This window comes from Drosophila obscura, unplaced genomic scaffold (assembly GCF_018151105.1).
Source record: "Drosophila obscura isolate BZ-5 IFL unplaced genomic scaffold, ASM1815110v1 contig_9, whole genome shotgun sequence".
NCBI lineage: Eukaryota > Metazoa > Arthropoda > Insecta > Diptera > Drosophilidae > Drosophila > Drosophila obscura.
Window position 1 is genome coordinate 1,396,801 of NW_024542883.1, and position 21,523 is coordinate 1,418,323.

At 42.2% G+C, this 21,523-nt stretch overlaps 2 protein-coding genes and 1 long non-coding RNA gene across 5 annotated transcripts in view; 1 reads left to right on the forward strand and 2 right to left on the reverse strand.

Annotated features, from left to right (window-relative positions):
* Window positions 1–901: 901 nt before the first annotated feature.
* On the forward strand, window positions 902–2,083 carry LOC111080120. Its single transcript, XR_002608442.2, has 3 exons — window positions 902–1,283; window positions 1,347–1,449; window positions 1,520–2,083. It is a non-coding gene; the product is annotated as an uncharacterized LOC111080120 (long non-coding RNA).
* On the reverse strand, window positions 2,035–3,576 carry LOC111080119. The gene is made up of 3 exons (XM_022375576.2): window positions 2,603–3,576; window positions 2,420–2,535; window positions 2,035–2,359 (listed from the first exon to the last, which is right to left on the reverse strand). The coding sequence occupies exons 1-3, from the start codon at window positions 2,764–2,766 to the stop codon at window positions 2,097–2,099; spliced, it is 543 nt and encodes a 180-aa protein (XP_022231268.2). The 5' UTR covers window positions 2,767–3,576; the 3' UTR covers window positions 2,035–2,096.
* A 7,152-nt stretch (window positions 3,577–10,728) lies between these two features.
* The window catches only part of LOC111080116 (procathepsin L), a 42,490-nt gene continuing 31,695 nt past the window's right edge, over window positions 10,729–21,523 (reverse strand). Inside the window, exons 4-5 of one of the 3 annotated variants that reach the window (XM_022375570.2) lie at window positions 18,454–18,614; window positions 10,729–11,071 (exon numbers count right to left, since the gene is read on the reverse strand). In XM_022375570.2, the coding sequence (XP_022231262.2) occupies window positions 10,876–11,071; window positions 18,454–18,614 (357 nt within the window). In that variant the 3' untranslated portion in view covers window positions 10,729–10,875. Of the gene's footprint in view, window positions 11,072–16,509; window positions 16,597–18,453; window positions 18,615–21,523 lie in introns of those variants that run through there. The other 2 variants (XM_022375572.2, XM_022375573.2) reach the window with 2 other exon arrangements.

Below are 21,523 nucleotides of genomic sequence, written 5' to 3' on the forward strand. Positions count from 1 at the left end.
TAAAGGCATTAATAATAACCAAAGCAACGGAAGACTTCGCGTCATAAATTTTTCCACCTTGTCTACTGCTCTTTCGGTCACTTCCAGGCCAGCCCCGAAACCTTAAGTTCCAGCAGATCTACAAATTTCTTGTAGAGGACCCTGGACAGGCTGATGCATATCCCAGCCTGAAATAGGTAACTTACATGTGGCGCCCGAGCAGGGACTTTTGGTAACTTTAAGGCGAATTTATGGAAACTTTGAGAACACCTTAACACGGAGCTTTGTGGTGTAAAGACCCACGGCCACCGAAAGAGACTAGGCTAGTGAGGACAAATACCCGTCAAGCACAAACCCGCGCCCCCGCAAAATCTGGTCGCGAACAAGTAGTGCCGCAGTGCCAAACCTACGAGTGTCGAACGAAAGTGCTAGCGAACAGATGTACCACCAAACCAAACGTAAGTCAGTGCCACTAAGCGCAGAAGTACACCATTGAAGCTCACCAAGACGGAAAACCCGACGAATTTTTCCCTAATAGCCTTTTCCCACACAGCACATCTATGAGGAACGGTGGGAATTTTTGACAAATGTGAAGCTCCGATTCCCACTGGCACCATCCACCATCCAATGGAAAACAGCTGACAGCTGTGCTCTTGATTGTGACTTTATAATAATTTAATATAGACTATTTGACAATTGTTTTAGCCGTGGTTCAACAACAGAAAATGTTGTTGCAAAAATTGTTAGTGGCGTTGGACAGAAAGCAAAGCAATATAGATGAATTCGAGGAGGAAGAGTTCATTGCAATGCTGAATTTGTTTAATACAAAAATGTCAAGAAGGGTGTGGATGGTTGTAAGTAATAATTGTAATCCAATCCTAAATTGTATGTACAAGTATATCTTATGTGTTTTAGAAGCGGTATGGGACTTTTTGGGAGAAGGATGTTCTGGATAACAGTTCTTGAAAGAAAGCTTCAGAATGGAGAAGCCCACTTTCTGTTTATTGGTCAGCCGGCTTGAAATTCTTCCGAAAAAAGACACCAACTGGCGTAATGCAATTCCGTTGGAAAAACGTATTGCAATTGCCTTATACACATTGGGATCTTCTTCTGAATACCGAGTAGTTGGTAGGCTGTTCGGAGTTTCATCCAACATGGTGTGCAAAATTCTTCATGAATTTTGCGGAGCTCTAATTAATCAGTTTGCGGACGAGTATTTGTCCCCCAACTAACATCAGAAAAAATTGATGAGTGTGTCCAGGGCTTTGAAGAAATTGGTTTTCCTCAGTGCCTAGGTGCCATTGGTAAGAAATCAATAAAAAAATTTACAAACATTTTCATATACACTTAATGTGTATGTATTCCAGATGGATGTCATATTAAAATAAAGCCACCAGCAGATGAGGCAGTCGACCACCATAATTATAAGGGATGGTACTCAACGGTGTTATTTGCCCTTGTGGATTATAGGTAAGTATAAAGATGTATTTATTAAGTGGATTATAGTCTTCTAAATGTATTTCATTTCAACTTACTTCAGATATAGATTAACTTATGTGAACATCGGCTCTGTGGGAAGATGCAACGACTCTACTACTAAGTCGAGCCTTGCACAACGGGTCGAAGCTTGCGCATTGCTCGATGAAAAATCGAAGGAAATTTGCGGAGTGCAGGTTCCAGTAATGTTGATCGGGGTTCTCTAAAAAACTAATGAAGCCATACCCATTTTCCTTAGCTGCTTCTGAGGAACAGCGCACGTTTAATTATAACCTGTCCAAAGCTAGGAGAGTAGTAGAAAACGCGTTTGGCCACTTGAAGGCCAGATTTCGATTCATTGGCAAAGGTTTGGATAGCCACACCAAAAATAATAGCACCATTTTGAATGTGCACAACAGTTCAATTAATGACAATTGGTCTACGAATACAAATGAGCTACAGGAACAACCAGATACAAGTAACAGTTCTGCGGATTTTAATCAGTCTGCAGAGCGAGTAAGATCAGCCATTGCAACAAATTGCTTAAGTCGAAACAATTAATCAAATTTTTAAAACTACATGTTTATATTTTTGTTTCTTATGTAAATTTTCATTATAAGTAGCAATAAATATATTAGGAATTAATTATTGTTGGCCTTGGACTCTCGAAGAAATTGCAGCAGTTCACTTTGAAATGTATCGTTGCTGCTCGCCATTTGCTGGAGTATTTCTGTCCGTGTGTCGTTTGTTTTTTGCTGGGCTTTTTGTATGTCCAGCCTTTCCCGTGCAATGCTCAGAAGCTCTGTCTGGGCGTCCTGTTTTGCGCGCTTGGTCGGGGGCGCACTGGCGCAGTTTGAGCCGTTAGGGTCCACCTCGACAGACTCCAAAAAGTATTCGTCGATGTCTGCAAATCAACGTCTTTATTAATATATTTTTGGAAGAACACACAATTTATTTAACTTACTGTGGTTGTCTAATGTATTTTGGTCAACATTGTTTATACGAAATGATCCAAGGAACGAGTTTAGCTGCCATCCCGATGGAGCACCCCCGCTTGGTCCAATTATATTTTTTTCCGTCCTGCAAAGTATGAAAATTAGTACTCTTGACCATTTTTTGTTTTCAATATAAATAAATATTTACATACTTGTATTTTTTCGTCAGATTTTCGATCTTGCTTCGATCTTCTGGCCACTCCATGTCGAGCCCAGCCTCCTTCATGGAATGGGCAATATATATGTGGGAATTCTTCCGTGGTCCACGAATATCGTCGATCTTCTCCTGCCAGACATCTATAAGCAGGTTCTCCATCTCGGCAGACCACTTCAACCTGCCACCAGCTGTTCTCTTGTTTGCTGTATTGTTATGTAGTATTAATGATATTAGGTTAGGTTAGGTTGACCCGGACGGCCCTCATGGGGCCACGCATAGGCCGATATGGCCCTTAGTTGTCCGGATGGGGAGTGTATGCACCTTCTTCATTGTTGTGAGGTGTCAAAGTCCTTGAGGATCGAGGTGTTTTTCGCGAAGGCAAGAAGTTTCCCTGGTGTCCTTATAGAGGCCTCTTCCAGTGATGCCATCACCGGGGTACCCAGGTATTTTCTTCTTGCCCTTGATAGCGCCGGTTAGCTGCATATGAGGTGTTCCAGGGTTTCGATAGCCCCTTCTTCATCGCATTTCCTGCAGTTACCACTGTTGGTGATGCCTAGTTTAACTGCGTGTGCTGCAGTTAGACAGTGTCCTGTGAGTATTCCCACTAGCATTCTGCAGTCCTTCCGTGGAAGGTGCAGTAAGTAGTGGCTAAGTTTACCATTGCGCTCCTTGCACATGGTTCTCGAGATTCTGCAGGTGGTGGTACTCTTCCACTGGCTTCTGCCCTTCTTGTCCGCTCATTTCTCCAGAGCGCTTTGTAGCGTTCTAAGGGAGACAGGCACGTTCTCGGTTCTGTCAATGCCCAACCCGACGCCTTCCTTAGCCAATAAATCCTCTGTCTTGTTACCTTCGATGCCCTGGTGGCTGGGAACCCAATAGATCCGCACTGACATTGTCGTGCCTAGGTAGTCTAATGCTTCCCTGCTCGCCAGGACGTTTCTGGAACTGACCGCTGACGACTGCATGGATCTTATCGCCGCCTGGCTGTCCACGAACAGGTTCGAGGGTTCCAGGCGTAGACTTCCGCCTGGAATATGCTGCATTGGCCCGGTAGCTTATAGGAAAGCCTTATCTAAGGGCCTGTACAGTATATGCCCGCTCCTACTCCTCTTTCCATCTTGGAGCCGTCGGTGTAGATGTTGAGGTGTTGAGTCTGGTCCCGATCCCATCTCCAGTCGTCGTGTCCCGTAAATGAGGTTGTGTTTGCGTCCAGGCAAGTTTGGGGGATCATGTAGTCAGATATACTGGTCATGTCTCGGCCAATTGAACTGTGCCCGAATCTTTGCAGCGACATATTGCCTGCTACGACTAGGCGTTGTGCTGCCTTACCTGCAGTCAGTTGAGCGTGGATGTCCAGGGGGTCAAATTCCGATTATGGTTTCGAGTAATTTTGTTGGGGTTGACCTCAGCGCCCCAGTGATGCAGAGCAGTGCCTGCCGCTGAGTTCTATCCATTAGCTTGTTGTAGGTTTTCTTTTTTGTAGCCTGCCACCACACTAAGACCCCATACAGCAGAGTCGGTCGCACCACCGAGATGTAGATCCAGTTCATTAGAGCAGGTGACAGGCCCCATGTACTGCTGAGCATCTTCTTGGATGCATATAGCGCAATGGTGGCCTTCTTCACCCTTTCCACTACATTGGGCCTCCATGCCAGCTTGCTGACCAGTACTATGCCGAGGTATTTGACTTGTGTGTTCGGGGTCAGCCTGTTTTTTTCAATTTTCGGGGGGATCCATGCCGTTACCTTGTATCTCTTGGTAAAAAGGATGAGGTCCGTCTTGTCCGCGTTGATATTGAGTCCTACTTTTTCCGTTTTCGTACCCACAAAGGAGTCTATAGCCCAGTGGATTCTCATAGACGATATGAGACCCGTTGGCGGAGCTGTACCTCTGTTGCTAGGTCCTGATGCGTTGTAGCGTTGTAGACAGTTATCTTCGGAGAGTGTTTAAATTCGCACTTAAACTGAATAACCTCTGAGAAGAATTTTTTTTCAAGGACTCTCCAGCCAGATACCAAAGTACTTGTTCCTGCTACGAGTGTTAAATCTATCACGTTTGAAGAGGTGGGACCTACAACGTTTGCTACTTCTAGGTTAGTTGATAGTATGAAGTCTAGGAGTGACTCACCTCTATCGTTGATGTCGGGGTTTCCCCACACGTTGTGATGTGCGTTTGCGTCCGTACCGACGAGAAGTTGCTGGTCTTTCGGGCTAGCTTCCGCCACTAGATGCCTCAACTCTTCAGGTGGAGCTGGCCTGTCGTGAGCCATGTAGCAGGAGGCTACCATCAGGCGCTTTGCCTTGCTTTCTAGCATCACCACGGTCAGATCGTCAGTGCTGTAATGAGACATGAGGCGAGCATGGATTCCCTTTCGTACGAGTACGGCGGTTCTGTTCCTGCTTACCGATGGTGGATAGAAAACGTTAAAATTTGAGGACTTTAGTCCGGCCCCAGCAGTGCCTGATGAAACCCATGGCTCCTGGACTAAGGCTATGTCGGCTGGCCCTTGCTCCATGGCAAAGAGGAGCTTCGCCGACGCTATCTTACTTTTGTGAAGGTTGAGCTGCAGCACACTCACCATGTGCGTCTGGCTCAGCTCCACTGGACGGGTTGAGTACTACCGTCAGGTCACCGTCCTCCTCCTCCTCCTCCGAGTCCTGCCCAAGACCCTGTGCAGCCTCCACGATGGTGTCCAGACCAAGGTCCTCCTCCACCTCGCCCGCCTGCAGAGTGTGCGCATCTTTATCCTCGGGGTGGCGCTTTTTCACCCGCAGGTACACACTGCCCATCCCCCACGCCATCTTCCCGAATCTTGCGTACAGCAGGTCCTCTGCCTCCTTGCTGATCTGGATGATCGCACTCTGACCCCCTCATTGGGTAGTGGGCTCCCGATATGCAAAATCCTCCATTTCGCCGTTGGCACATCAGGGTTCTGCCGCTGTAGCAGCCTCAGCGCACGGTCCCCTTGGATTACGATGGGGAAGAGTACCTTTGCCTTTGTTAGGTGTCGATTGGTCACCTCACTGACCTTCGCTTTTTGGGGTCTCTTCGCCTGTTTGGGTGTGGGGCCTGCCACCTTGGGCCCGCGTTGCCGCTTGCTCACCGGAGTGTCCTTGATGGCACTCTCGGTCGAGCGTTGCGTTTTGGTGGCGAGACTCTCCTCCACCTTGTTGGCAAATCCTTCCGTCGATACCTTCATCTGCGGCATCTGCGCGAAGTACAGCCGTCCCTTTTGTATCCGTTGCTTAGCCCAGATCCCATCCCAGATGGATGGTGGAATAACTGGGAAATTTTCGGAACGGCAAAACTTTACGGACCATCCCCGAAATGGATGGTGGATGGTGGCCTGTGGGAATATGCTATAAGGGACACCATACCAGCTGGATCTACAAACTCCGTCGGGACGAGCTGGAAGTCCTTGCCGAGGAATTCAGATTTGGCAACGAAGGAACGACGAAAGAGATTCGCCGCATTAGTCGCCGGAACACTCTCGCAGTACGCCTGGGTTCCACTGGGAGACCTTGAACGGCAATACGCCAACCACCACCAACCACCGCATGCCCACCACTCCTGGGCCATCTGACCAGCGGAAAACCGACCCAAAAGCCGGGTTACAAGTCCCCATCGTGGCCGCATACAGCACACCTGGCCCACCACGCATCGTAACGCCAGCCTATTTGCCCAGACCTCCAGTTACGGAGACCAGCCGCTCGCCCACACAGAGGATCGTGCCAGCCATGGACCCTTCCATAGGTGGACGACACCACACAGATTCGGAAATGGGGAATCAGGTTCGACGGACAGGACGACCCACTCGCATTTCTGGAACTACTTGAAGAACGTGCGCTGTGGTATGGAGTAGGCACAAATCAGCTGCCTCGGGCCATGACAGTACTTCTCAACGATCGGGCCAGGCACTGGTACCGCACCAGAAAACTGCAAGGCATCTTATGGGCCTATTTTCGCCAAGAATTCTTGACGTTCTTCTTGCCGCCACGGTATTTTGAACAATTGGAAGACCAGATCCGGGCCCGCAAGCAAGCGGTAGGTGAATTGTTCAAGGATTACCTCATCGAGATACGGCTACTCATGCACCACGCCGGATGCGCCGGATCCATACAGTGCGGCGAATCCCGATGTAGCACATCGCATGATCACGACCCCCATCATAAACCCACGCGCAGCCTGTCGCCAGTGTGGTGAAGCGGGGCATGCGGCATACGACTGCCATAAGCCTTCGATCCTATTCTGCTGGGAATGTGATAAACGCGGCACACGGACCGTCAATTGCTGCCGCCAAAACACGTCGGGAAACGACATGCGTCCCCAACTGACACGGGATCAGCCGGGAACGCCCTATGCCCACTGAACCCGTGCTTACTACCATCCACGTACAAGACGCCGAATCCCGATTCCAGAAACCCCAACAAATCGCAACGAACCCACGTCCACGACCTACCACAACGCACACGGCACCCAATAACCCAACGCAGCACTTTACACCCAAACAAATCGCAACGAATACGAAACAAAATTGGAACCCATGCTTCGTCCCATGCTATTAAGAATAGGAAAACGCTATATATATCTGAATTCTCCCTGTACTAAGGGAGTTCGTTTGCAGTTTGCTAGGAGTTCACTTGGAGTTCGCCAATCGGCAGTTAATTTTCGCGTTCGTTTTCAAGTCGATAGGCAGTCCATCAGCCATAGTCAATCGGCAGTCGATCGGGAGAACATACACGTCGCGGACAATCCGTCAAACCCCCACCGAGTAACATAAGAACACGAAATAATAAAGAAACCAATTAAAACTTCAAAGAAACAAAAAAGTGTTGTGATTCCGCTAACCATTCTATTTCAGTTGCTGGCCGAGTTTCTGGTTTTTCCAAATATAGTCTTGCGAATTATAAATAACTTGTAATTCAGGACCCTGGACAGACTGACGCCTATCCCAGCCTCTCTGGACGTTGATATGCAATGACTGCACCATCAAGTGGCCAATGCTACACCAAGCCGAAGCCTGTTACGCGCGGAACCCAGGCAGAAACCCCGCCCAACCGACCAAGGGGCGCTGCCGCATGACGCGCGACGCGTGTTACCGAACCGATCGCGAGCACGCAGGAAAGATAGGGGTTAGACTAAAATTCGAGGAAAATTAGAGCTAAACACAACTCAAAGAGCTAAACATGCAAAGATAGCTAAGAAATAGAACTAATTACGGGAAAAGTATGTTAGTATTAGTGATTTAAGAAGAGGAAGGGAATTAGTAGTGGATATTATGTGGTAGAGGGAATTGAAGTCCGAGCAAAGGACCCTTAATGGTTCGTGCAAGGGAATAATTCGATCTACAAAGCGGAAGGAACAAAGGAATGAAGTTTCTAGTAGATCTAATAGGAATCGTAAAGTTTATGCGGCTCAACAAGTCAGGGCTATCTACGTCACCCTTGATCAGGTTGTGCATAAAAATCACACCAAGCTTTTTTCTACGACTAACATAGAACGTCCTTACACACTTGAACCCGGCGCTCGACACAGGAAGTCCAGGTCCAAGACAAGCAACAGAATCCGCAACGGAAGAATTGAACACACCGACACCCTCAAAGCCGACCACCAGCATCGAACAAGGACAACGGCACCCACCATCCGACAGCCCAGCAATACGGGAAACAGCCACGCTAACCGAAAGCTGGACGGGGCCCAAACTTGAACTGACATCCACAGAGCCCCTGAACGCGGGCCCGGAAACCAGGACGATGACCCCACGATACACCGACCGACGCTCTGTCGTACCCACGTCCGACGCCACACCGATCCTCGCCAACACAATGGAGTACCTTCTGCGTACCGACTTGACTGCTAGCGCCATGCACCGAGCCATGACTAGAGCCAGGTCCGAGATTTTCGTCGCCCGAACTGTTGGTCCGACACAAGAAGTGTCACCGAGACTCACCTGTTCATGCGCCAAACAACCGCCAATACCACCCAAGTATTGCATCAGAGATATGAAACATATCTACCAACGGCCAACGCCACCCCGATCGTCAGCCACATAAGCGACTACCAACGGAGGATCGAAACGCCCAGCGCCTTCGACACAACCCTCCTATAAGAAGACCCCAGCCAGCCATTTGACTCTGAAGCCACCGATCCCACCGAAGACGACCCAGAACTGCCCACGGATTCTTGGCCACCCGACATAGTACCGCAGATTCGAGCAAGCCTGGACAAAGACCTACCCAAGTTTGCTAATCTCCATGGGATGTCGCCGAAAAAACCATCGTCATATGGGATAATCGAGCAGAACCCAACTACAAAGCACCCAGAACAGCAGAAAAAGTTCTACGATCACAGCAGCCGCAGAAAATATAACGTTACCGACGCCACGATAAAGTGACGAGATTAACACCGACGAATACAAAGACTCGGCACAAGCCAAAGGACAGGAGAACCCGAAAAAAAACGAACCTCATCACCCGCCAAGCAACGCCGGCGACGCCAATAATCTCTCCATCACACACCCGGAAGAAAGGGGGGGTGTAACGAACCATGGTTCTAGCCATGGCTCGTCACAAAAGTGCGGAGTGGCAGCGCATCCACGCCGGTCGGGAAGAATAATCAAACTGATATACACAGAGCCAACGAACCATGGCTTTAGCCACAAATAGCGGTGTGTCATCACTTCCTAAGAAATTGATATCACATAGTCACACATCATCTCTTATTCTGAAAATCGCTCTCTCTGTACGTTCCCGTACCCACACACATATATCATTACTGCTTATAGTGCATTGCTTCGCCCTGTTCTAGCGGCAATCCAAAATATTTGTCGAACGCATCGAATCGTAGTTCACGGCCACGGCCTCATCCCTTGTAACCCATCGCGAAATAAAAACCTTTGTAAAATTTACCAATGGATTAACTTATTTGTAAATGTAGAGTAAGAGTTGCCGAAAAAGCTCGTCAGCTTCCAACATTTTGGTGAGCCCGACGTGATCGCCGTGAACTTACAGTGCGCTAAAAGTGTTTAAACCTTTCAATTAATCCAATTTTGAAGGATTCGCGTAGCGAACCAAAAGTCGTTGTGGCCGACCGTAGCAGTTCTAGCGGCCCGCTATTCGTTTTCGTTTTCTCTTTAACCGTCTGCTTCAGCCTGCACAACGCACTGTCGAGAATGGCTGCATAGAGTTCTAAGCGTGGTCCGTTAGTTTTCTTCGCCTCCTCTTTGGTCGTTTGCTTCAGACAGCTCTTGTGAGAGGCTGCAGTAATATCTCTCTGGAATTCGAACTCGAATGCAGAGTACATCTCGAACGTTCTCTTTTTTGCATAATTGTTGGTTTTTCGGTCGTCGCTTCGTTGCTTTTACCGGTGATTGCATATCGCATATAACAAGTGCCAAAAAAGTGAACGCATAGGCGTTTGAACTCGTCTAAACTCGCGCGTTGCATAATCATATTTAATTGTGATCGACTAGCACCCTCCGCGTCAACCGTTTTCTATAACCGAAAACATGGGCAAGAGAAAGAATAGTAGAATGAGTGGATCGTTTGCTATGGGCAATGAAAGTGATTCTGTGACATTTGGCGCTGCTCCGTCTGGTGAAAGTTTTATTGCGAACGCAGCCAGCACCCAAGTCCCTGTTCCTGTATCTCGTATTTCCTTCATGAGACTGAAGGCTAGAGCTATTTTCGATCGGCTAGAGTCCATACGCACAGAGATGGATAGTGAAAAAATGCGCCAAATGGAGGAATACTACTTGCGAGGGCTGTTGGACTCATTGATGTAGCTTAAATCAAATTTTGTTGTGGCACACACCAGTTTGGAGGAAGTGGATTTTGAGTCAATGTCCAGTGACCTACCTACCAAGGTACGCCGTTTGCTATCCGCAACCTGTGACCCGTCCGGTGGCCTCAGCTAGGCCCCTCTGAGAACCCCCCTCGGAAGCCACGCCGAGCTGTTCTATAACACTCTCTAGCTCTCGGGAAGACCCTATGCATAGGTCACGGGCAATTTAGCCCGTCGGCGCTGCCTTTAGTCAGGAGTTTATCTTCATAACCCTCTGTCTTTATACCTGTACCGAAAACTATATGTATATAAAAATTCAACAGCTATTAAAAACGCTTTATTGCTTAACAGAAAAATTGGTAGCAAATACATTAAAATACTTTTCATATTTTTTAATAGCTCAAAATGCTTACATTAGTTTCAAATTTGACTTAATACTAGATCTTCATAAAATATAAAATAATATAGGTTTTCTAATTTTCAGTTTTACACAATTGCATATGCAGCGTAATTTGCAATTCCGCATAAATTTATACCTTTCTTCAATCTCATGTATCCAGATTCACCCCAACGGTCACCCCACCAATTCTTTAATATCCAAAAATCCTTTCCGAATCCAATTACCAACATTGCGTGATTTACAGATGTAGACAAACATGAATCGTCGTCATAAACACCGTCACTGAAAAAATAGAAATGAAGTGCATAAAAGCATTTAATTTTTGGAATTGTAGAAATGAATTGAACATATATGAAGTGAGTACATGTAATTAACATTCGATCAGAACCTTGCTATGCTACTTATGTATGCCGATGTCGTTTTTTACAACATAAAAAGAATAAAAACAATTTTTCTTTGGGCTTTAAATTTGGGCACCGTACGGATTACAGGTTGAAGATAGATCGGCCTACACTAAAAGGTCAACTGCTAAGCGAAGCGCCTACGAAGTTCCACTATGTTATACTTTTAAGAAGGATATAACCCATTTCTGGGATGGTCCGTAAGCTTTTTAAAGTTATTTCACCATCGATCTGCGATGCTCCTAGTTCGCACGTTCCTATGCGAAAATTATTCGATAACACTACTCGAAAAAATAAACATTTTTCTTCCTGCTGTGGAGCTTAATATCTTCCAGCTGCAACTAAAAAGTGTCTGGGTCGGATTTATAGCTGCAAAGCTATCAGCTTTTCAGAACTGCAAAGTTCTATGCACACATATATAAGATACATAAGTTATGTGAAAAATAGAAGCACTACCTCTGAAAAAATTCTTTAAAAAAAACTATACCATAAAAAAAAAAACATAATTCGTTAAAAATCCCGAAAGTTATCAGAAAAAGTAATTTTAGGCCACAGCGGAAATGTCGTATCGACTAGTGTAATTTTCAAATCCAACCATAAATAACACTACTCAACAAAATTGAATTTTTTCTCTCCGCTGTAGACCAAATGACTTTTTCTGATAGATTTCGGGATTTAAAAATTTCTGTAGTACTCTATTTTTTTTATGGTAAAATTTTTTTTTAATGAATATTTAAAATCTGGTATTTTTTCTTGGTTTTTTCAGAGGTATGTCGTGTTGACTAATGTAATCGACATCACAAAAGTGAAATTCACTGCGAAAATGTAAACAGAACTGACAGGAAAATGAAAAAAAAAACAATGAAGGCACAAAAAAATCTGGAGTGAAAGAGTTTAGTTTGTAGATATGAGAAATCGTTTATGAATGCTTTGCAAATTAATTAATCGAATAACTCCTCTCCCCATGGCCAGCAGCGTGATTAGCTTGTGAAAGAATATATTTTGCTGCTGAATCACATTCACAACCATTTCTAAATTATTAATATTCATATACTTTTTTTTACTTTGAACTATGCAAGCAGCTGTCTGAGCGGTGTAACCGTACGAAATGAGTGCACACCTCTGGTCACATCACTGGTCGCTAAAAAAAACACAAAAATAATAATTTTTGCACTTGAAAGCACAATATATCCAAAAAGGTAACCTGAAATCAGAAAGTTTCGGGGTTTTATTTATAGCTTCATTTCTATGCTTCTCAGAATGGCAAAGTCCATTACCACCAAATGTTAGATAATTAAGTTATGTGACGAAACGAAGTGTTAACTCTGAAAAAAGCTTAACAACGCCAGATTAAAAATTTCTTCTGCCATATAAAAAAACGAAGCACTGGTCTGAATGCTAGGAAGAGTAATGGGGGGCCTATTCTTTTTCTTAGCCTTAAACTCTTTAACCACCAAATGCTCCGGCCAAAACTTGGCGGAACAAATGGTTTCAAATTGAGTTGGCGAGACGCTTATCTTGAAGGAAGATATCTCCCTGGCGTAAGAAAAGTTAAATTTTTCCACCTTTAAGCCGACGGCTTTTATTTTGCTTTGTATAAAAGCGGTCACATCATTGGATGTGAGGTCAGGGGCTAGCCGCGAGACAAAAACTTGTCGCTTTGGTGGGACTCCCACCAGTGGTTTTGGTACCACAGGCCTAGTACCTGTGATGGCAGTATCCGATGGTCCTGGACATCTATTAGCTGGTGGGAGCGAAACTGAGGGAATAGTTAAGGGGTTGGGTGCGGACTCGATGGACACGGACTCTACAGACATTTCTAACTGCATACTCTCCGAAGTGACGCATTCGGCTCCCTAATCTGCATCACCAGCAGCGATCGTTGCCCTTGGAGTAGCAAACGTAATCAACTGCTGCACTAAAGGAGTGGTCGGAGTAAGTTTTTCAGATGCCGGGGGACATGAGGCAGTCGGCACTTGCAAGTCCCGCGAAGTCGACTTCTTGCGCCTCGGAGACTCAGCCAGCAGCTGCAAGCTGCTGAACTGAGTGTTCATGGCCAAGAGCCGATCATATTGCTGTTTAAAGCCTACGATTAGCTCTTTGAAGCCACTCCGCGCTTGCCTCATGAACGAACGCATGTCGTTTTCCACAGCACGGCATTCCTCACAACTATAATGTAGGCCGTTGTCTTGGGAAATGGCGTCTCCTACACGGCCCGAGATCCCTACACATTTTGCGTGCACTACGCTTTCGCAAAGCCAGCAGGGAATATTGGGCTGGTCATGGGTGATCTGCTTCTTGCAGGTTTTTTTGGCACAGACGACAGAAAATTCCATATTTATGTCTTTTATTTTTTTTTACTTTGGGGAAAAAAAGTTCAAAACAAATAGCAATCAGACCACTGTGCAGAGCAAATGCTTAGAGCAACGCTTAAAGCGAAATCGGTAAAAGATGAGAGAGGAGAAGTGGTTGCAGCAACAGCTTATAGGTGAGAGCGTTACTGCACAAAAAGTTCCAAGAGCGAGAGCGAAAGAACAGTTATTGAGAGTTAGGTGATAGAGAGAGTGATAGATGGCAATAACAACGACAAAGAGCAGCTAAATGTAATGAGAGGGCGTACTTACGAAAAGCAACAACACAAACACACGACTACCGACGCACAAAATTTATTAAATAAGTTGTTTTTTTACACAATTATCAGGCATGCACCCGCGGTAAAAGTATGATTTTAATGTAAGTTAGTTAGAGAGTTAAATTATAGATAAAAACACCGGCTGTTTAAGTTAAACAAAAGGAAAATGCGGAGTGCAAATCAAAAACACGTCTGGTCACTACGAAAGAGAACGAACGAATTTCCAAAAGGAAATTAGCCTTTTGAAATAATCCACATCGATCATTACGGTCCAGTTGATTCAGGAAGATCAAAGAAGCACATATTAGTAGTCATTGACGCCTTTACAAAGTTTGTGCGCTTATATGCAGCAAAAACAACGAATACACGGGAGGTCATCGTTTCTTTAAAAGACTATTTTAGAGCATACAGCAAACCCAAATGCATAATTTCAGATCGAGGAAGCTGTTTCACATCAAACGAGTTCGATGAGTTCATGACAGAGACTGACATTAAACATATTAAAATCGCAACAGGATCGCCCCAAGCAAATGGTCAGGTGGAAAGAGTCAACAGAAGCATTGGACCAATGTTAGCGAAACTAGTAGAACCAGAAAAAGGTATTCACTGGGATGTAGTGATAGACAAAGTAGAACATGCATTAAATAACACGCAGCATCGGAGCACAAAACAAGTTCCGTGTAAACTATTATTTGGCATAGAACAGAGAGGAACAGTAGTAGACGAATTAAAGGAAAAGCTAGAACAGTTAAATGAAGTACAAGAAAGCGAAGATTTAACAGAATTAAGAGAGGAAGCGGCGAAAAAATGGAGACAGCCCAAGCGTACAACAAAAAGCAACACGACAAGGGCTTAAAGAAACCTAAAGAATATAAAGAAGGAGACTATGTGATGGTAAAAAATTTTGATTGCACAGTAGGAGCATCTAAAAAATTAATTCCCAAAAACAAAGGGCCTTACGTAATCGAAAAAGTATTAAGAAATGACAGGTTTTTGTTAAAAGACGTAGAAGGTTTTCAAGTTTCCCGTAATCCTTATCAGGGTGTTTGGAGTATTCAACCATAAAACACTGGGTAGGCAACAAAAATAAATGTTAATATAAAAAAAAAAAAACTCTAATATCTTAAGTAAAAGACAGAACTGTAAACCATTGTAAAACTCCCGTATATCTAAGTGAATCAGGTGATCCAACTGTCAGGATGGCCGAGTTGTGGTAGGATAACCCCTATCAGACCCTATGTAGATTAACCCACTGCCAATACGGCAGCCCTATCACATGTAAATAACCCCTAGATATAAGGTCACACTGTAGAAATACCGAAGGTACGGTCTCATATAGACGCGAGGGCAAGGGAAAAGAGACATTGAAAGAGGAAAGACGTATCGGTCTTAATAAAGTTAAAGAAAAAGTGTATACTCGTGTTTTACTTCCACAATATTCTATGTTTGTTGAGAAGCGGTCTGGGACATTTTGGGAGGAAGATGTACCCGAAAACAACGAGTCGTTTTTTTAAAGAACGTTTTCTTTAGCCATAGCATTGTACACTTTGGTCTCTTTTTCTGAGTACAGAATAGTCGGAAGGCTGTCAGCCTAAAGCGAGTGCAATATCCTGCATGAGTTTTTCAGAGCATTCATAAAAGAATTCGCAGTCCATAAACCGAGTTTTTCTGCCTGAGACATTTCTGACATAGCAGATGTTTTGTTGTTGTTTTTACCATTTTCCTGTTTGTCATTGTTTACATTTTCGTAGTGAATTCTGATTTTTTGAGGTGAATGTCAAATATTTATGTTTGCATTTGACATGGAATGGTCCGTAATAGCCTTTTCACACTGACGACAATCCACCATCCATTTCGGAGATGGTCAGTAAGGTTTTTCCGTTCCGAAAATTTCACAGTTATTCCACCATCCATATGGGATGTTCCAAATTCGCACGTTTCTGTGCGGTATTTTTTCGATAATTGTCAAATAGAACCATAAATTTTTGACATTCACAACAAATAATTGGAATTCACTACGAAAATGTAAACAATGACAGACAGGAAAATGGTAAAAAACAACAAGAAAACATCAGATATGTCAGAATTATCTCAGGCACAAAAACTCGGTTCGTGGACTGGGAATTCTTCTATAAATGCTCTGAAAAACTCATGCAGACTATTGCACTCGCTTTTGGCTGACAGCCTTCCGACTATTCTGTACTCAGAAAAAAAGCCTATAAAAAATTAGCTTTAAATAGCCTCGTTTTTTCGGGTACATCTCTCTCCCAAAATGTCCCAAACCGCTTCTCAACAAAATAACTTTTGTAAGGTTGCGAGTCCAACTGCCAATTGGGAACAAAGCAAACAGCCAGACGTAAGATACCTCTGAAATAAGATTAAAAAAAATACCAGACTCAAAAAATTCTTCTAAAAAAGTTCTGCCATAGAAAAAAAAATATCATCAAACCATTTCTAAGCCCCAAATCTTTAAGAAAAAGTTGGTTTAGTTCCTTGAGGAAAACTAGTGTCGACTAGTGCTATCATCATTCATGTCCAGCAACATGATTAGATTTTGCAAAAATATATTTTGATGCTGGATTACATTCACTACTATTGCAATATTATTAATATTCATTTAAATTATAGAAGTAAACAAATTTTCGCCGCACCGATTTGTGTGCATCAGCTGTTTTTCATGGAGGTGGATGGTGCCAGTGTAAATCGGTGTTTACACCATTCCCCCGGGATGGGCTCAGTGTGCAGAGGGTATAAGCATGTTTAAAGCCCCAAATCTATAAAAAAAAAGAATTCAACATTAACATGAGCATTGATAGTTTTGCTCAGGAGAGGAGAATATGGAGAATATACATATATACTAGGCTGGGCCAAAATTTGATTAAAAATTTTTTTTCAAGCGAACACCCTTTAATTTTGGTTTTTGTTAGTAAATAAAATTATACAATTTATTTCAAATCTTTAGTTTTATGTTTGGGGGTTGCTACCACCTTTTTGGTTTTTTCAAATAATATTAAAACTTGGAAACAAGTTCATATTGATAATAAGGTATTTCTATTTTTTTTAGTTACTGTTAAAAAATTAATGATTGGTGAAAATCAAGAAGTTCAGCTGAGGTTGATATATTTAGTTAACTAGTTCGCAAAAAGTTGTGTAGGGTTTTTACTGCCAAATAACTGATTAATGACGATATTAATGGTATCAATATATATGCTATAGATTTCACCAAACTATCCAACTAATTTTTTGTAAAATTCGGTAGCAAGCTCTCATATATTTTAAAAAAAATAAAAATAAAACTTTAATATTACTATCAAACTCAAGATAACAAAATTAAGGGGTGTCCCGTTTAATTTTCAAAAAAAAATTTTTGGCTCAACCTAATATATACCCATCGATTGTCAATGTCAACGTCTACGTGGTTCATCTGGTTGTTATTTTATCATTAATGATTTTTCCAATATTATCAATATGTCTTCTTTAATATATTGGATATCAATCGAGGTTTTTGCTCGTCTCATTGGTGAAATCTTTTGTAAAACGCTTTGTAAATTTTCCATCTTTTGTGCAAGGCGATAAGCGATTTACATCACCGCATGGGCCATGAATCATGATCAGTAGACGGATCTGAAATTTGCGCGGAGATTACACTGTCTATTTGCTCAGGGAGTATTTTTTCGACTAACCAAATTAAAATGTGTGCGTGAGGTAATCCTAGTTTTTGCCATTCAACTGAATACATGAATAATGAATCTCATTAATGACTTCAATTTTTGTTTGATGACTAATTTCAATAATTCACTGTGCTGATTAAGTAATTCGTCCGGTTTTCGAACTATATGCCTGTATATGGCCGAAATGAGGCTATAGTAACCGCAACGTGCATCTACGCTATTGGCGAGTGCGCGATTTCGGTCCTCGCCACCCATGAAGTATATTTGTAAAAACTGATGTGCTTCGTTGGGCATTAGCAGCAATGAGCCTTCTCTGTGCTACGCTTGTGCTTTAATTTTATATGTAGAATTTTATGGTTGAACATTTTTTTCAGTACATATTGTTTACTATTTCTGTTGATCCGAATGATGTAATTTGGAAGCATGAATTTAATTTTCGACTGGACTTCAGAGAGATGTTTAAATCTGGATTCGTGCCGATGAGCAAGCTTTTCAATGGTGGTGTCTTAGTTTGAGGAAGTTGCACTTTTCCTGATACGTAAAGTATTTTTGATCTTCATATTTCCACCCATATAATTTTAATCTCGATTTTTCTGTAAAGTATATTCCTCTATAAGTAAGGGAATTTCCATAATTTTTGACATAACATTGTATCGCGAACACTCGACGTTAAAGGAAAAAACCAAGTACAGATTTGGATTCAGAGTCCCCATTACCTTAAAAACAACATTCAGTTCTAAAAAAACAAAGACCTTGTTCCCTTGTGCTACATTTTAGGCTCTGAAATGCTACTGGCTCAGCCAAAAAGAGGTGAAAATTAAAATAAGCATCTAATTTTTCAGAGCTTTCAAAAATTGAATTTTCAAGATAATTATAGTTTAGGAGATTTGAGCACTCCAGGTTGAAAAATTTGCGACTGTACTGTGCTGAGGAAAAGACGAATACATTTGTAAATCATACCTGTATAATTGAAATGTCCTTGGAGTAGCATTTATTGACACGGCAACAGGACCGATATGTGCTACAGCAGCTTGAATTGCCGGTTCATCATTAACTGGTAGTATAGCCCAAGAAGAAACATTAACGACGGAAAGGTCGCTTACAAACTGGCATTTTCCTTTCTGTAAATTGAAAATATTGCAATGAAAATAATTTATATTTATCTATCTGTCACCTATTCGATCACTTGCCGACCCCGTGAGGTCGTTGTCTCTGCCACGGGTACTGGCAAATGGTAATCGGGCGAAGAAAAGAAAACTCTCAGAGAAATTCCCCAAATCCAATGTGACAAAGTAATATGACGAGAGATACATGGCTGATCGGTCAAAAGTATGCGGAATCTGGAAGCCGGGTAATCTCCAGTTTATTAGGCTTACCAAGGCTAGCGGGCTATGCTTCGTGTGACCAATCCTCATCCTGGCCACAATATTTATATATGTATTTACCAATATATAGAAGGGAGAGGTCCTGGTTTTGGACATAGTTTTGTTTATGCCTCATAACTTTTGACCAATTGCATATTATACAAACATATAACAAAATTTAAAGCTAGAGGTAATAGTTAACTACACTACTCGAAAAAAATCGAACTTTTTTTTTTCTCAAGGAACCAAACCAACTTTTTTGATAGAATGCGACTTTAATTATACCCGTACTCAAAAAAGAGTTAAGGGGTATATTAGATTTGTGGTAAAAGTGGATGTGTGCAACGCAGAGAAGGAAACGTTTCCGACCCCATAAAGTATATATATTCTTGATCAGCATCAATAGCCGAGTCTATATAGCCATGTCCGTCTGTCCGTCCGTCTGTCCGTCTGTCCGTCTTGATGAGCGCCTGTATCTCAAAGACTATAAGAGCTAGAGAAACCAAACCATGTGATATCACACTGCTACAAGTGTATTTCAAAATTTCGCCCCGCCCCCATCCGCCAACACAAAGGACGAAAATCTGTGGCAGGCACAGTTTTAAAGATATGATAAAACTAAAAACGCAGTATCGTAGAAAATGCCCATATCTACCAGATTGCCGAATCTGAATCAGATCGGATCATAATTATAGCCAGAATGAAGAAATTAATTTTCAGTTGCTTCCGCTCCCCCTCACGCCTGCAACAACGCATCTCATTTTCCTTCTCGCTCGCACATTCTACCGCGTTCAGTGCGCGAGCAACCCCTAGCGGAGGAGATGTAGAATCGAAATGGAACATGTACAATCTACATGTTAGATGTAGAATATACATTGTATATGTAGATGTAGATAGCAGATGTAGCAAAAAACGGTAAAATGTACAATTTTTTTTTTTTCTAAAATTCTTAAAAATCATAAGCTCAAAAATGTATCTACTGACTGAGTACGGGTATAAGTAGAGTCGCGTCCCCAGAAGCGACTCACACGTTCCTTCTCGTTTTTTTTTAAGAACTATGTTTTTTTTTTCTATGACAGAACTTTTTTATTGAAGAATTTTTGAAAACTGGTATTTTTTTTAAGCTTTTTTCAGAGGTAGCGCTTCTTTTTTTAACATAACTTAAGTGTCTGACATTTGGTTTTAATGAACTTTGCCATTCTGAAAAGCTAAGAAGATTTCAACTTACTGTTTGGCAAATATAAACCTTTCAAATGTTGATTTTTTTGCGGTATATTTTTTATGAAATTTTGACTTTAAAAACTGAGGAAAAGTAGAAAAAAAAATCTTGTATCTTTTTGTTTGTGTGTGGCTTCGGCTGCATTCGTCTTCGTTTGAGTTATTGTTCATTAAAATCTGTGGAGAAACAGTGGAGCTAAAAGTGGCTGACAAATCCTCCGAAAATCACTTTTACCGTTTTCTTATATTTTTAATATTAAATATTTAAGATTTCCCAGTCGGTAAACTATAACCACAAAGAGCTTGGGTCCATTATCTAACTGCATCAATTAGCTTTTCAGAATAGCAAAGTTCTTTGAAAGCAGATGTAAGAATCTTGAGTTATGTGAAAAAAAGAAGCGTTACCTCTAAAAAGAGCATAAAAAATACGAGTTTTTAAAATTTCTTAAAAAAAATGTTCTGCTATAGGAAAACAATACCATAAAAAAATGTCTGAGCCCCAAAACTTTCAGAAAAAAATGGTTTGATTCCTTGTGGAAAAATGGTGTCGTCCTATCAGTGAAGGAGCTAAATTTATTCCTTCATTCAAAAAAATGAAGGGAAATGAAGGGAGCAAACATTTTTCAAGAAAAAAATATAATATATATAAAATTAAAAAAATATATAAGAAAATCACCCCAAATAACAAGAAACTGAAAGTTGATTTATTTTAAGAGCCTACTGCCATAAAGACAAAAAATATGACAATTTTTAACATTAACCATCGGAATCAGAGTCCCAATGCTTGCAAGTGAAGAAACTGGCACGCATACTAGCGCACTTTAAATGCACCTGACGAATACATTTATTGCATTCGATGGAGTTTGCGGCAGAAGGTGCAGACAGATTATAGAAAAATCCAGATCATCGTTTTTTTTTTTTATTATTTTTAATGTTACGGGATTTTATTTATCGAATCTTTCTATTAGAGACTTACGACAAGTATACAAATCTTAGTCTAATATATTTATTTAATTAATTACACTTAATTACTTAGAGTACGTCTATTCGCCGGAGTCGTGTATGGCTAGTGTGCCAAGTTAAAGACTGCGCAAGTCTATTAGGATGGGCTTTAAGCTTGGCCTGGTACTTTGCTTTCACTTTGGCAATTTCATCTTTAAATAATCCTACATTTAAGTCTTTATGGATATTTTCATTCCGTATGTACCATGGTGTCCCAGTGATAGTTCTTACTAACGCAAGCATTTTCCCATAGCTCGGAGCCGTATGTCCAGATGGGTTTGATAACTGCATTGTACAAAATTACTTTGTACTCCAGTTTTAGTGGTGAAGTGTGTTTATTAGCCAATGTAGATTACTAGCTTTAAATTTAAGTAGATTTCTCTTCGCTTCGATGTGTTTACGCCAAGTAAGCATTCTTCTATCCAGATGAACACCAAGGTATGTTA

Excerpts from the sequence above, each read along its gene's own strand:
- LOC111080119 (XM_022375576.2), bottom strand. The coding sequence starts at position 2,766 with ATGGAGAACCTGCTTATAGATGTCTGGCAGGAGAAGATCGACGATATT. Across the intron at positions 2,536-2,602 it reads AATCTGACGAAAAAATACAA|GACGGAAAAAAATATAATTG; the intron begins GTATGTAAATAT and ends CATACTTTGCAG. Across the intron at positions 2,360-2,419 it reads AAATACATTAGACAACCACA|ACATCGACGAATACTTTTTG; the intron begins GTAAGTTAAATA and ends GTTGATTTGCAG.